The sequence below is a fragment of the Manacus candei genome, unplaced genomic scaffold (genome assembly GCF_025592945.1).
Source record: "Manacus candei isolate 608988 ecotype Guabito, Panama unplaced genomic scaffold, ASM2559294v1 h1tg000049l, whole genome shotgun sequence".
NCBI lineage: Eukaryota > Metazoa > Chordata > Aves > Passeriformes > Pipridae > Manacus > Manacus candei.
In genome coordinates this window covers 29,609,039-29,624,662 of record NW_026138097.1, presented here as the reverse complement: position 1 = coordinate 29,624,662, position 15,624 = coordinate 29,609,039, and the positions used below count along the sequence as shown (strand labels likewise).

The window sequence follows — 15,624 nt, the reverse complement described above, 5'->3', positions numbered from 1 at the left end:
AAAGCCACTAAAAAGAGGAGACTATTTTAAAAATAAGTTAAGGCAGCAGGAAAAACTAACTGCACAAGAAAACCTACTGTAGGAATCACAGAATCATAGAATGGCCTGGGTTGGAAGGGACTTTAAAGATCATCTAGTTCCAACCCCCTTGCCATGGGCAGGGACATCTTCCACTAGACTAGGTTGCTCCAATCTGGCCTCAAACATTTACAGAAATGGGGCACCCACATGATCATATGATTAATGGTTACTTAATATTTATTTATTTATTTATTTATTTAGCTTATGGATTTCTAGGTCTAGCCTAGTGTTAAAATAATCTAGGGAATAACACCTTGAATCCCCAAGAACCTCAAGACACAAAGGGCAGCTGAAACACATTTTCAAACATGTATCCTTACAGAGAGCAGTGTTGCTCCTCATCATAGATCAAGCTATAGCAGTACATTTAACATGCAACTGCTTCCAAAGGAAATGAATGCAGTAATAACTAGCTTAGATATAAAAAGATGATCCAATAAACTTAAAGTGCTAAAATTCAAAGTAAAATGGTGGAAGTAATTTCAATAAATAATTTCAATTTCACACAAATCCAGAAAGAATGCTTAAAGGGCCTTAAATGAATATAAAAAACATAAAGCCTCTTCACACAGAAGAGGAAGGGGTATGAAAAAGATCCATTTTGCTCTGATTGGTGATAATTCTGAAAAGTCTACAGTACTTTTTCTATGACTGAGAGAAATGTAATGATAATCTTACCCTAGCAATGACACCAGAGATGAACACCGCTGGTTTAGGTGGGCTGAAAAAAATAAGAGGGATTATTTTTACCAGTTATTTAGAACATAAAAATGAAAAGTACATCACACATGTAATGAGAAAAAAGTGGCATTTCTGGCAACTAAGGAATGTTTCAAACAGACAAGACAAATTGCCTCTTCAAATGACTACTGCCTTACTAGTACTTATTCCAATCAAAAACAAACCTGTAGATTTTGTCTGCTATTACTTCACATTGGTTGTGACAGCAGTAAAAGGCTAGTCCAACAACACTGTTTCTTACTTAAAGCTGAGAGTCTTTGTTTGCATTGGTTTCTTAATGCTCAAATTTTTTATATACGCTGCCAGCAGTACTTTAGGCTTAGTGTATTTGTACTGCACAATGGAAACTGTAGCTGGACTAAACTCACTGCTGTGTTAGAGAATGAAATAAATTTCAAGTTTACATCTGTCAATCAAATGAATTAGGAACCTGAGTCTCAGAAAAAACAACACTCAGTACTTCAAATCACAGAGTTTCAAGCAGATGGTTATCTACTCTGTTACAAGAAGAAGAATTGTGTCTGCAATAAAACAAATATTAAAAAACATACAGCAAAGTGTATCTTGCTTTTTCATTTGCAGACCCTCCATCCATGCCAACAGGAACAGACTTTTCATAGGTAGAACTTGACTCTGAAGCTTGGTCAGCATGAGCGATTGGTTTCCCTGGGTCACTGATCTACTAAAGTGCCCACCTCTACCTGGAGGCCACAGCACAGCCACCAGCTGTTCACCCCAGTGGCATTGCCAGCATGTGAATTACAGATACTCTGCAACTTAGTGGTCTCCAGGACAAGTAAAACCATACATCTGCACAGTCTACAGAAGGAGTGAGACCTGGAGCTCCAGAAAATCTCCACAATACAGGTAATTCTTCTTTAAGAAAACCATGTAACCTGAGGCATTGCAAAGGGAAAGAGAGTGAGGAGGTAAAGGTGTCCCTCCCTCTGAGCATGTCTGTCACTGAGGACTCACAGCAGGTGGTTCATTAACCTGGACCATGAGAAGGGTTTCTACCCTGTGATGTTATGTCTCACAAGGTTGGAACAACACAAAGCAAACACAAATCAAATGATTTATTAGAGGAATGATAGTGATTATTATGATGGACTTTACAAGTACACAGCTTGTAAAAATTTATTAATGTGAAGTTAAGATAACAAGCAGCACAGTATTACACCTTGATATAATGAACTCATAAATATTGCCTGAGCCTCGTTTAAGTCATGGTATTGCTACACAGTCTCTTAGCACTCTGGCTATTTAACAAGGTTCAGAATCCCTTCTAGAAATTTTTAAAAAGTCAGAAAGACAGGATTAGGAAAAAGGAAGGGAGTTCTGCTCTAAAATACTTCCATTAAAGAGCAACACTGATATTTCCTGCAATAAGAAATAATATTTTGATAGCTGTATTAGACTTTTTCAATCTAATTTTCTGTCAGTACAAATTAATAACAAGCAAAGACAGCAAACACCTTCATTTCATCCTAATTGTACTGAGCCAATTAGTATGTTACAGTCTGCATGAGACTTCCTGGATGCTGAGCAACAAACTCAAAGAAATAACTCACTGAGAAAACACAGATGTACATACTGCAGTGGCTCAAGGTACGGTTCACAAACTAACACCATGACATTATAAAGAAAATGCACAATAAATGGGGAAAAAAACCCATGGCAAGTTATTCTTCAACTATACATGGAATCTGGCTTTAGTCACACTCAGAGACACAGTTTTTTGCTTGACATTGCATTATTAATGACATTGGATAGTGAGAAAGTCAAGTCAGATGGATTTTTTTCTTATATTCTTACCATGACCTTTCAGTGTTTATTATGCTTGGATGATGCATGAAATTCAAATCAACATTTCCCCAAAAGAGCCTGTATTTGCTGAATGCACCATGATTTGTTTGCTGACTACCACACTGTATTATCTGCTGTGTGTTTCATACTTCTTGCTTTAAAAACAAGTGCAATGCTCCATGGCTCTGGCCAACAGTGACAACCAGAAGTAATCTCTTGCATAATGGTTATTACAAACAGAGCTTTTACCACTGCGAATTGCAAAAATACTCTCAGAAACCCTGGTCTCCTGTTGAAATGTCATGCATTCAAAGGACCCAAGCTTGCCAGTGTTCCCTGAGTACATAATAAGAGATGGACAGAGTTAGAATATTTGGTACATTTCTGTACTTATTTTAACTTACTTGTATGTTCTTTTGTCTCAAGAACTAGGCTGAAGATCCTACAAAGATCATTTTCAGTTAATCTAAAAGCCAATTTGATCATGTTTCAGATAGTATTACAGAAGCAGCTATGTACATCCTTATAAAGAAGACAAAAATCAGCAATACTATTTTCCTGGTAAAGACTATATTCTTCAGATATAAAGCACTTATCTTAAACTCTATCACGAAATAACATATTTAGCCTTGCTTGTATGCAATTGGTTCTGTGACCATCTTTAATTACACTGCCTTACAAACAGGCTACTGATTAGGGCTATCCCACGGGTGTGTGGTAGGCACCAAAACACCTCACGCTGACTCACCTAGGGTTTGTGTGGGACATTTTAGGATAGTGTTGATATACAGTGAACAAACTAATAGGAAATCAGAGTTGCAAAAACATATTTCCTCCCAGATGCAGCTGGAACAGATTTCTCCTTGACTTTCCCCCTATTTTGTCCTCTTCATGGATTTTTGACTGTACTCTTCTTGCTTTATGCTAGATTTACAGCTTTTAAAAGGAAGAACTAATGGGAAGGCTGTCCTGACTTCCAGCTCAAGTGCCTCTACCGTCCATCTACAAAGATGGATTTCTACAGAAATCCTGGCACTTGTTTCTGGCTGACTTGAGTTTCCACAATCGGCTGTGGGTGCACACTGTAATGACACTTCTTCACCTCTGTACTTAAGTCATTACACATGCAAAATGCTTCACTCCTATGGAAGACACAGCAGTCTAATAGGAAGCTCATTTCCATGCATTAATTATTCTCTAGCAGGGAAAAAGACAGAAAGCTGGCCAAAAATGCGAATGATTGAGTGTGTCAGTATTTATGTTCTATGTCAAAGCCACTGCCTTTCCTCCCATTTTTACCAGATTACATTGTTCCATAAAAAAATCTTTAAAAATTTAATATTATTCATTATCTTTGATGATCTATAGAACCAGAATCAGGCCAGAGCATATATAATTGCACATCTATACTAATGAAGAATTCAACGGATCAGAGAAAGGCCTGGATAATCAGTCACTGATTCATGCTTTAATTTCATTCTTAATGAGAGAAATCTTTTCACAGATGAACTTCGTCACAATAAATTCAATCTCTACTGCCAGACTCCCAAACCATTGGCTTTTGTGGACCCAGATAAGCTGCCAGGACCATAACTCCACACTTGCACTCTAGGGCATCTACTGGGACTGCAGTTTTGCAACATCACTCGTTATCTTCCCAAGAACCTCCTGAAAATAGAAGCAAATATGGAGAACAGGCACAGCCTATCATTGCTACATTTATAAAACGCTTTCAGGTGCTTTAAACTCTATTGGTGTTTTATGCAAAGCACAACCTACATTTCCAGTATTTTGTAAGCTGTGATGGTTGCTCTGAGGATATACTTAATCTGATGAAAATTAGTTTGACAGATGTTGCTTTGAAAATGCAGCATTCCTTTGTCTAGGCATCAGTAAACAAGAAAGCAAAAAAAACATTATTACTTTCTGACAAAAACTGATTTTGTTTATACATATATGTGCTTTACAGCTACTTAATGCACACATTTATTTAAAGTTAATTAATAGCCACAGCTGATACTGTGTAAGGAAAAAACCAGCATGTTTGCCAAGACTGGTTAGTGTTTGTGTCAATACTTTCAGAGCAAATCCTTATTTTATTGTAACATATGGAGAAAAAGAACACATCTGTTAAGACCTGAGCATTCAGAGAACTTACTCTGATTTTACATGTGCAGTGCTGCACCTGCCTAACATCAGATCCTCTACTGGATTCATTTATCCTAACTGTATTCAAATAAAATAAAGACTTTTATTATTTCATAATACTTAGCTTAAATAAGATCTTTATCTGACATGGCAACTAAATCATAAAGAAGATGAAATATTTGAAAATATCATTAACTAGATGAAATGAAGCATTAATAATATTAAAATCTTATTCCTTCACCTTAAGGGGATTAGTGGAACAGACATACTGTAAAGACAAACACAGTGGCATTGGAATTACTGTGAAATCTCCTACAGGCCACAGAACATACATAGGGCAGCTGAGTATTCACCCAACTCCATTGAAATAGAGCAACTGAATAAATTAGTTTTCTAATTTAACAGGGAATTTTATAGTTAACTGTATCTATCTCTAAATGCAGTGAATGTGCACACAACATGTGCAGAGGCTGTGCATGTATACATACACAGATTCACTGCTATTTCAGAGTGGTCCCAAATGCAGAACAAAGCGGAGCACATTCCCATAGCCATGGGGGGATGAACACCTGCAGCCACTCTGCCGCTTGCAGCACCTAAATTGCCTACTGCATCATTACTGGATGGGACGGATCAGATCTGACGCTAGTTTCCAGCAGCAGTTGGAATAGCAGATCCAGTCTGGAGGAAGGACTATGAGCATTGCTCACAGTGCAATCCAGAATAAAAGACTACGTTTAGAGTTGACAAACCAGGCAACAGACCCATGCATATGCACAGTTTCTTTCCACATGAACTATAAGAGCTTCTGAAATGGGAAATGGGTCTTACTGCAGCCAGACAGTGTAGAAGGCAAATGTTCCATGTACACTGGTGATCAGAAAAATCACAATAACGTGCCAGGACAAATAAAGAATGAGAAAAAGCAATGAGGTATACTTCACAGTATACCTCAATCACAATACTTTGTTCAGGCCAGGAACATTCTAAGTGAAGAACTAGAGCAGAAATAAAGACAGAAAAAATAGCTGAGAGTATGGAGAACCTTCTACATAAGGAGAGAGCTAGAACTATTTACATACAGTATACAAAGGAGTGGATAATACTGCTCTCATTTATCTTCTTTACCATATAAATAGAGTGACACTTGTAGAAGACATACATTTAAAACTAGTAATAGCAGATACCTTTAAATACCATAGAATTAAGTGCAGAACTTCCTGCAAATAAGGCATCAATACCAAAATTTCCATTACGTCAACACTGAAAACATGTTAACCTACTCTAAAAAGGACAGAACTGTACAGATGCAAGGTTTTTGTTAAGCTAGAAGACTTTTTGTCAAAGTAGGTTAAAAAAAAAGTTAAATAATTAAAACTGCATTAAACTAATCTTCTAAATGGGAATGATTCATATTTATCTTTTCATACTCGTGGGGATTAATGATATGTTTTATCCCTGGCGATCACCTTTTGCTGTTTTAAGTAAGCCTGGCAAACAGACATATGGAATATATAAATAATAGCATGACCTGTTTTTTGAAGACTTCAGAACCACAAATCATGTCATCATTTTTAAATATCAAAGAGTATCACTGGAGTTTGTAACCTGGTGTTTCCTTGTTTTAATCAAATCACTGAGTGGTATGTACTGCAACTTGTAGTTGGCCTCTTGCTGTGGAAAGCAAAGGAGAAATTCCCATGACAGCCATGAAGAAAGCAAAGGAGAAATTCCTGCAAACCATAGAGATACAATGAAGAACCTGGTGCTGCGCTCAACTCCCTGATCCACAGACAGCACACCTCTTGCCCATTCAGCACCCTAAAACAGCAGCGACTTGAAAAATGAGCACTACCTTCCACTCAGCAGCTTGCCCTTTATTTCTCTGCTCATTTCCAAATAAACATCATTCACTTTCCTTACAATTTGCTTAGGCAAGCAAAATGAAAACCATATATGAAATAGTGTGATCTGCAGTTACTCAATGATCCCCCAACTGTTCCCTAAAGAGAGCAAGTTTTGTGGTTTTCTATCTACCTTGCCCTGGCATAAACAGAAAGTTCCCCAAGTATTCCGAACAGATTTTCATCTTCAGTCAACAAAACTTCAGACTTTAATCCTGCCCTTCTATTTCTGGAATTAAAAGTTTTGTGGCCAGTTGTTCAAACCACCCAGCTTAATCTCCAAGGTTGTTTGGGAATTCATGTTTTCTGGTTATGAAACATGAAAGTTAATTAGACTTAGTTTCACTCTAATGCCTCTTTAAAGATGTCCAGATACTTCTTTATAGGGGTGCCTATTTGAATTTACATAGTTGCCTTTGATTTTGGCATTGTCTGCAAAAATAAATTTCAAGATGATTAAAACCACACTGAGATGATTAAAAACACATTTCTCAGCAAGAGAATAAAACTAACAAGCACACTGCTCATCAGCTTGCCTGAAATACTTTTCCATTGGTTGTAATTGGTTTAGGTTATTAATTTTCTGGACAGAAAAGTAATAATTAGTCTGACTGACTACCATAGGGAAATATTTTAGCTGATTGCGTGGGGACATACAGTATCTGATATTCTATGATAATTTATCCTGTTGAGGTCATTTATTTATCTGCCAGCAGCTTTCAGACCTTTAAGATCATCCACAGGATGGCACTGTTGAACCTCTGAGTCTTGTGTGTACAGTGAGTAGGGAACCACCTCAAAGGAATCCAGATGCTGCAGCAAATATTAAAAGCAGTAAAAAGCATAACTTCCCTTTGATGCCAAATCTTGATAAAATGCAATACATATAGACACACACACAAAATCCATACACATACCTATAGACACTACTTTTGGAAAACAATTTTCTTGTCCCCATGTACTAGGCTGTGCTCTGATACACCCCATGAAATAGTTTCCACTCTGCTAAATTGTTCCTCTTCCTATGGAGGCAAAATTAATGGAAGTTTAGAACAAGAACTCAATGCCCTTCAGGAAATTTCAATTACTATTTGTTTTGCTATTCATATATAAGTGAATTGGGTGTCCCAATCTTTTAATGAGGTGGTAAATCACTGGCCATTACATTTAATAGCAACTGATTGACATTCATTGTTCTTACATTCAACCCATGTTCTTACTATCAACCCATTGCAGCATATGGCCTGATTAATCTCACCAGCTTCCCATTCATCTTTGGTTTTAGTGCACGTATTAGCCATAAAAGAAAATTATCTAAGAAAGATATCCACCACCTCTTATCTATATTGTTGTACATGGTAGTGCTATCAGAGAATAAATTTCTCTTTCATGTCTTCTGATCACAAAATGAAGATTTAAGTATTTCACCTTTTCTGTACACTCGGAGGATTTAGAAATAGTCTGCAATTCTCCAACTGCTGGTTGATTTATTGAGGTTCAACCCTGTTACTGCAGTAGCTACAGTAGCTCCTAGTGAACACCAATGACAAACTTCTCACAGGCAGTGACTCCAGCATTAGCCCACTTAATAATCTGTAAGCACTTAACTGTGGAAAAAAACAGAGGTATGAAAACTGACATAAAGCAAGTAGTGCTTAAATGGTGACACTACTCAAAGGGAACTCTAAAATAAGGAAAGAAGTAGACTTTAAGAACTTGCAAAATGACCAAAGACCATGGCACAAGGGGAGAAAGGACCAAGTCTCCCATGAATTTTTCAAGTGCTGAAGTGCATCCCTATGCATGTTCCCGTGACAGCAACACACTTCCATGCTGAGAATATCAAGACCATGGGCCTGTACTGCAGTGTCTTGGCTACAGAAACACATGAGCCAGTTCTGGCACTGCTGTAGCTCCTCCATTTCGCAGCAGATGATAGATGGCATGGAACTGGAGAAACAGCATGTCACTGTACTAGGATGTCAGTGCAGTGAGCAAAACACAAGAAGGTAGAAGTTAACGAGAGGGAGAAAATCTTATCACTCCTGCCCAGGTGAGTCTGTGTTTGTCTCAGACACGCAGCAGTGGCCTCGAATTTCCCAACCTTGCCTGTTAAGAGTTCATAACCTGAATTTTGCTTTCCAGTGTTTCATGGTATTAATCTTTCAGTAGATGTGCACTTTGCACTCTCCTACTGCTTTGAGCATTGCAATACCATTTGTTATTACCCCAAATGGCACCGCAGACACGAAGTCTAATGTGCATACATGTGTCTGCACGTGCATAAATACTACATCATCTTCCAAAAAGACACAATTGGTGTGAGGAGCCTTCTCAACCCAAATTTACACCGTGCATTCTGCATGGTTTCCATTCTGCAGTTGCAAATGACTCTGCCCGCAGCACAACAGACCTTGATGAAGTTCTCCCCCATTTCAACAGGCCACTCCTGGGAAAGCTCTGAGCACAATAAAGGGTGTTGCGGAAGGTCAGGAAGATACTCTGGTAGTATAAGATCCCATGCTGAAGCTTAAGTGAGCTGGCTGTTACTGGCCAGGAATTTGCTTTAGTTACAGCCCTGCTGAAGTTATTGACACAATTCTCCCTATTCTCCAGCAGCAAGTAGAGGTATAAATCTTGTCATAGGAATAAGAGACCAGTAAACCCTGGAACCTGGAATTCCTCTTAATTCAGACACAGAAAACAGAGAAAACATTTTTTAAGCATGCAGTCCTACATTCAGAGCTCATAAAGAAGCAACAGAAGACAGAATTAAAAAATGTTTTAAACTCAAACAGCTTACTTTCAATAGCAAGAAGACCTCTAACCCCTAATACACTTAGCCCAGGTAGGTTTTTAATGTGACACAAGACAAAGAACAAAGTTCTCTCAAAGGGTTTCAGACACAGGTGCGTCTTTGTTTAAATGAACTTGGAGAAATATAATTTCTCCACAAAGAAACTGACCTCCCTTGACCCAAGAGGAAGCAAACCCTTCATTCTTCTACCTGTGCTGAGCTGTAGCGGTCAGAAAGGCAGCATCTTCATTTTTCATCTCTAAACATCCAGTCACCTGAACACAATTACAACAAGATGTTTCTTCCTTCCATATTTATCTTAAGGGTTTAATCTAGAAGGTCAATATCAGATATAACTATAATCATCTGCAAAACTTCCACTGTCAATGGGACTGGAACTTGCTACCAAGCAAACACAGAGAAAATGACCTTGAGGAGATCAATAGCAATGGGATTCAAAGCATTATAATCCGGAGGATGTCAAGAGAAGTTCTTAGATGGTAAGCTTTCACTCAGTGTGAAATAAATGTCTATCTCTGTAAAGTGGTAATAGAAGCCATGACAATGCAAATGGGTAACAGATCAATGTGTTGTTAAATCTGAACATAGTCCTAAAGTAACACCCATTCACTTCAATGGGACATAGAAATCTTAAAGCAACTACAAACTCCTGAATGTCAATACCACTACTGATTTTTCTGTTAATCTAACAAGCATGACTACTAATTTTCTAGTTCAATCTGTTAGATCTGTCATGTCCTGGTGTTCCATTTGTTTGAATGCCTTTTAATTGCTTTAATAACAGTGAAAGCAGTTCATTTCCTTAGAGAAGTACTATAGCACCTGCAGCATGGCAGCTGACCACCTGGCAACATTACCTTCTACCATACAGAGCACAATTAGATTGCATTTTTTCTGTTTGTGATGCACACATAGCTTTGCTTCTTCACTTTGCTTCTACAGGACAAACAGATTCCTCTCTGTAGAATGAAAATAAAATAAGCATGCACAGTCTCAGCTGAATTTACATTTACTAAATAGCAGCAGTACTCTTGGTACTTTATACTGGTATAGTTTGTACTAGTATTTTATACAACACATTTCCATACACAGCACAACAGAAAAGAAAAAACATACACTAAAAATTACTCATTTTATTTCATCCACTACCTGGTGGGACAATTCTGGCTGGAGAACTGTCTGAAGTTATGTGTCTGTAGTTCTAGCTGAAGGGTGTCCTCAGCAAAAACACAACTTTTCCAAAACGACTGCTTGGGAGTAGTACCTCTGGTCACTGTCTGGATGTTATAACAAAGGAGCTCACTTAAGAAATCAGTAGCCTACTCACCTTTGAAAAGTTTACCTATCTAAGTATCAACTTATGTTATATTAGCAAAAAAGATTTCTAAAGATTCCTTCATTCATCTGTATGTTTCAAAAACCTGTTTCTGTCATCCTGTGTGTATTTGGACATAGAAACATTTTAATTAATTTTTTTTATTTATTAATTAAGCAGGATACACCTGTTGCAGGAGCCCATTAACAGGCAAATGCAGAGATCTCTCTTGATTCAAAAGATAATTTTTACTCTGTGTAGTTCAGTGGAGATCCAGTATGTCAGTGCAAAGATTAATGAAAACAACACCGCAATCAGATTTTCAAACAATTAAAAAGTGAAAATAGCAATCCTCACAATTACTACACCTTCTATCATACACACAACCAGGTGTACAGCTTGTAAAAGCTACATTAACATAACTTTTCATATCGTGGTGTGACTTACTTATAGCTTAATTCTTCTCAAATTTTCACATTTTGAAGAAACATTTTGTCACTATGAGACATTTCCACTACAAAAGTGTATTTTCCATTATTTATCTCTTGGTTCCATTTTCTTATTTCCTTTCCCACCATTAAAACTCCTCCATCTCCCGGAACATAGAGCTAAACATCTGTGTAATGCTTTCTATTTTAAGAGTTCAGTATAAAAAATATCCCAGTTTAGTTTTCATTACAAAAGGAAGAGGTTAGAGGGAGCTCAAGATCTGCAGAAGCAAGAACCAGAGGAAATTTTTTAATGGTACTTTTTGTTAGAGGGTACAGGGGAGCTAAGGATGCTGTTCTTCTCCCCATCTCTAGCTACCTCTAACAGCCTCTAAGCCCCCAAGGGCTAGTTCCCAAACCAATACTTTTTTGGGTTGTTTTTAATAACAACACAGTAACTGTGCAACAGTGTTAATCATCAAACAAGTTAATCATCAAACTGTTTATTTTCTAAGAAGTGATGACTTTGGATAACATACGTCGATGCTTTCCTGAGAAAACATATCTGTAACTTACTGTATAATCACTTCACATGTAAAGAGAGAAGATCAGGAATTTGGAACTTGTAGCAGCTAAATTTTGCTGCAGGCTGGAGTGCAAGATGATGCACTGTCTGATTCAGCTGAACTCTTCTGAATTCATATGATCTTAGACACAGCTGAAAACCTCTGCAACAAGAAGTCTTAAAAATGCTTTAGAGGAACTGCACCAATTTGGATCTTAACTGTCTTTCTTTTTTTAATCAAAGAAAATTAAAGATATACTGTCCTAAGATTGCTAAGTCAAAGAATACCAAGAAAGGATTCAAATGGTTGTCCTGCTCACATCAGAAAAACATACCATGAAAGAGTGTAAATGATAAGAGACAAAGACAGGAGAAATCATACTGACAGAAATGTATGTATTTGAAAAAGATCTCAGACTCAATTAAGGCTCTAAATTCTGGTTTGGTAACTTACAATACAGATAATCTTTAAAAACTGGGCACAAAAAAAAATCCAAGCATTCATTTAACTGAAAATGAAAGATATTATTTGAATTTTTAATTAGGAGAAAACTGCAAAATGTAAAATAGCAAAGGTCAAAGGAATCCCACAAAGCTAAAAGTAACAATACTGTATTTTGGGAAATGGTATCTATCTGTGGTCACTTCTCAGTCTCATAGTGATTCCCAGAGCACCTACCATGGTAGGTGCAAATAAGTGGTGAGGCTACAATTCAGGTTGCTCCCAGACATATAAAGCTGTGGTTCAATGAATATGCAGTATGTGACAGGGGCTGAAAAAATGCCAATCATGTGTACTACGACAGGTTTTTGGTCACAGCAAGATAGTTCTGCTTAAAAACTCAAAATAAGAACGAAAGAAGTCAAATTAATGTCTGATACATTTACTGCTTGTCCTCCTTTCACATTATTTCCTGAGATCACATTTTATAAACTGGTATGCGTAAATTTTTGACCAACAACCACTTTGCACGCTTTTTTTTATTTCAAATACCCACCCATTCATTCTGAGTTTATCACCAGCAGGAAAAAAGCAAAAAGAGCAGGTGTAAATAGAACAACTTTAATTTATCAAAAGGTCAAATAATTTTCTAATTTTCATCCTCTATATTTATGGCAAAACTTTGTATTAACCAATGCCGCATTCCTATTATTAACCTGCACTGTCAAGAGAGGAGACAGACCTCTTGTGTATACTTCCTCTGAGTACTCGCTGCTATGACATTAAAATTGACAGAAGGGTATTAGGCTCCTGTCATATTTATTTAAAATCTTCATGCAGAAGAAGCCCATGGAGACATACCCTAGTCACCCAGATGACAGCAATACTATTGCTGCTACATAATGGCCAGCTGCAAACTGAAGTTTAATTTCATTTTTGCCTATCAGAGGGATCTCTTCTAGCTGCTTCCAGTTATAAAGAAATTTTCATGAATTTTACAGCAGCAATCCTCATTCATAACTGTAACACATCCAAAGAAGTAGAAAGTAAAAAAAGTGTACAGGAGCTTGAAGCGAGAAATGCAAGTTTTGTTGTGAAGTTCTGCTGTGGAGAACAGTAGCACTTTCTGATGTAACACAGAGAGGATAATAGAACAGTCCACAGCTCAGAAAAAACAGGGTGCAATCATGCTACTTGATCTGTGAGTGGAAGTAAGAAGAGAAGGACAGTTCAAGACTTTTGTGAGTACTGGGCAAAAGTACAGTAGGAGAGGAAACTGAAAGGAGAGGAAAAGGAAAGGGAAAGAAAAAAAAAGGAAGGAAAAACAGGCATCCTCTACTTTGGCAGTACTGCTGAATAAGCACCAGGAAAAATTTCCAAAAACAGAGTCAGTGTGTGAGCTCCTATGACAGGCCCAGATAACAGGGCAGAAGAGATACCCAGGGACACGCTTCATGTTACAAGAACAAGCGACCTTGTTTTGTAGACAACAGTAACACTAGAGAAAGCACATGAAAAGACAATGCAAAGATGCCATTGATTTGCCTATGATGTGCTTTGATGTAGATACTGCAGGATATCAGTAACAGGCATGTTGCCATGGGCTTACCAGCTCACACAGACAAAGAGCTCGGCTATGACCTTGTTAAGCATGCAAAGGGAGACAACACTGGTACACAAATATTCTCTCTTCTCCCCCTTTTCTGTGTGGGCGGACTAATTACAGTCTCATGTATGCAATTACACACCCCCCCTCATTTTTTTGATGCCACGTGGAGAAATGATCCAAGTGTTTTGTAGCCTATGCAGGGTAAAGGAGCACTGTCTTTCTTCTGAAAGATCATCAAAAGACAGATCTGCAACTCCCGTGGAAAGCACTGATAAGCTATTAGCAGTAATCAATCACCAAGCATATATGGATGAGTTTTGGTACCTCTGCTATTTCCAGAAGCCTAGTTTCCATATAGTCCACTGGAGATCCTCAATCTTCTATGAATCAAAAGGTTGTGATTTAAGCATTTGAAATAGCAAGCCCACACCATCCTTTCACGGCTGGGCTTCGCAAACGAAGATTTGGGAAAGGTCTCTACCTACGTTTGTCACAAGTGTGCTGGTGGCTAAAAAGGCCAATAAGAGACAGGCATGTCCGGTTGCAAAAGGCACAGCAGAAAGACTCCTTAGGTGGTAAATTCTGCAAGGCACGATTCTTTCTGCGTTCCACGATTCTTTCTGTGATCCACAGCACAAGAAAAATGCATGAGAAATTGCCCATTCTCTGTATTTGTCTGTGTTGGCATGACACAACCACAAAAAGCATATACCCAGCATTGTGTCAAAGGGAGAGCTATGATCATTCATGGAAGTAGCAGAAGTCATGCTGATTTTAGTCTGCATTTGCTTTGCAGAGCTTCAAGTAACAGTAGGGTGTTGAATGGAAACACTCCAGAAAACACAGCCTAAGCCAATTCATTATTATGAAAGTCCACCCTGAAGTAATTCCTGTCTGTCTCTCTCTAGGTCTCACAGACTGGCAAGCAGCCTCTCATAACTTTCTCATCAACCACTTGATGTTCAGAAAGTCTCACTTTTATTTCATCAAATGTTATCTCGCTGGCACTCTTGCCATATGAAGTAATTTTATCAGCTGTTACCATTTCTTTTAGGTATGGTAATCTTGAGGAACAAATTAAATAAAAACTTAAACCAGACTGACAGGTGTGACTTCAGTAGCAGGTTTTTAACAGAAATGCATATTTAGAACTTCAGGAAGGCTTGTAATTATTTCAGGTAGGTCAGGGTTTAGATCAGATCAAAATATTAACATACCAATGGGAAGGTATAATTTGGTGGTGTTTGTGTCCTTGGAAAATCTAAGGAAATCTATTCAGTATCATCAGCTATTCTGCACCTAATGCAACAATTTGAAAAGCAGTCTGTAAACCTGAACTCTGGGTATTTTCATTAATATACCCTGCTGTGATTTCCAAAGGGGTTAGGCATTAATAATTTCTACTGATTTAAACAGGAACACTGTACCACAAAAACTGGGTGAAGAGTGTCAAATAGGGTACCTCCACTTGAGAAACTATTTCTGAATTTTCAGTAATGCGTGACTTAGCCTGCAGCATCACTGTCAGAGGAGCATGACAAAAGGAAAACATCTGACATAATTCTTGGTGGAAACTTGAAAATAATTTGAGAACAAATGAACACATAGACAGGATAGAACAAAAGAGGTAGTTGTTCACCATCTCACACATGCTTTTTTCTCTCTAAACAATTTGATTTTAATGATAAAGAAATACAGTATTGTGCACAATGTGGACTTGGACAGTTCAGAAGATCATAGGCCAGGCAATGCAAGCAGAGGCCCACT

At 37.8% G+C, this 15,624-nt stretch overlaps 1 protein-coding gene across 1 annotated transcript in view; it reads right to left on the bottom strand.

Moving 5' to 3' along the window:
• DAP (death associated protein) overlaps positions 1 to 15,624 on the bottom strand; it is a 52,102-nt gene that overhangs the window by 3,115 nt on the left and 33,363 nt on the right. The window contains exon 3 of the mRNA XM_051799351.1: positions 760 to 802. Within this exon, the coding sequence (XP_051655311.1) occupies positions 760 to 802 (43 nt within the window). The remainder of the gene's footprint in view (positions 1 to 759; positions 803 to 15,624) is intronic.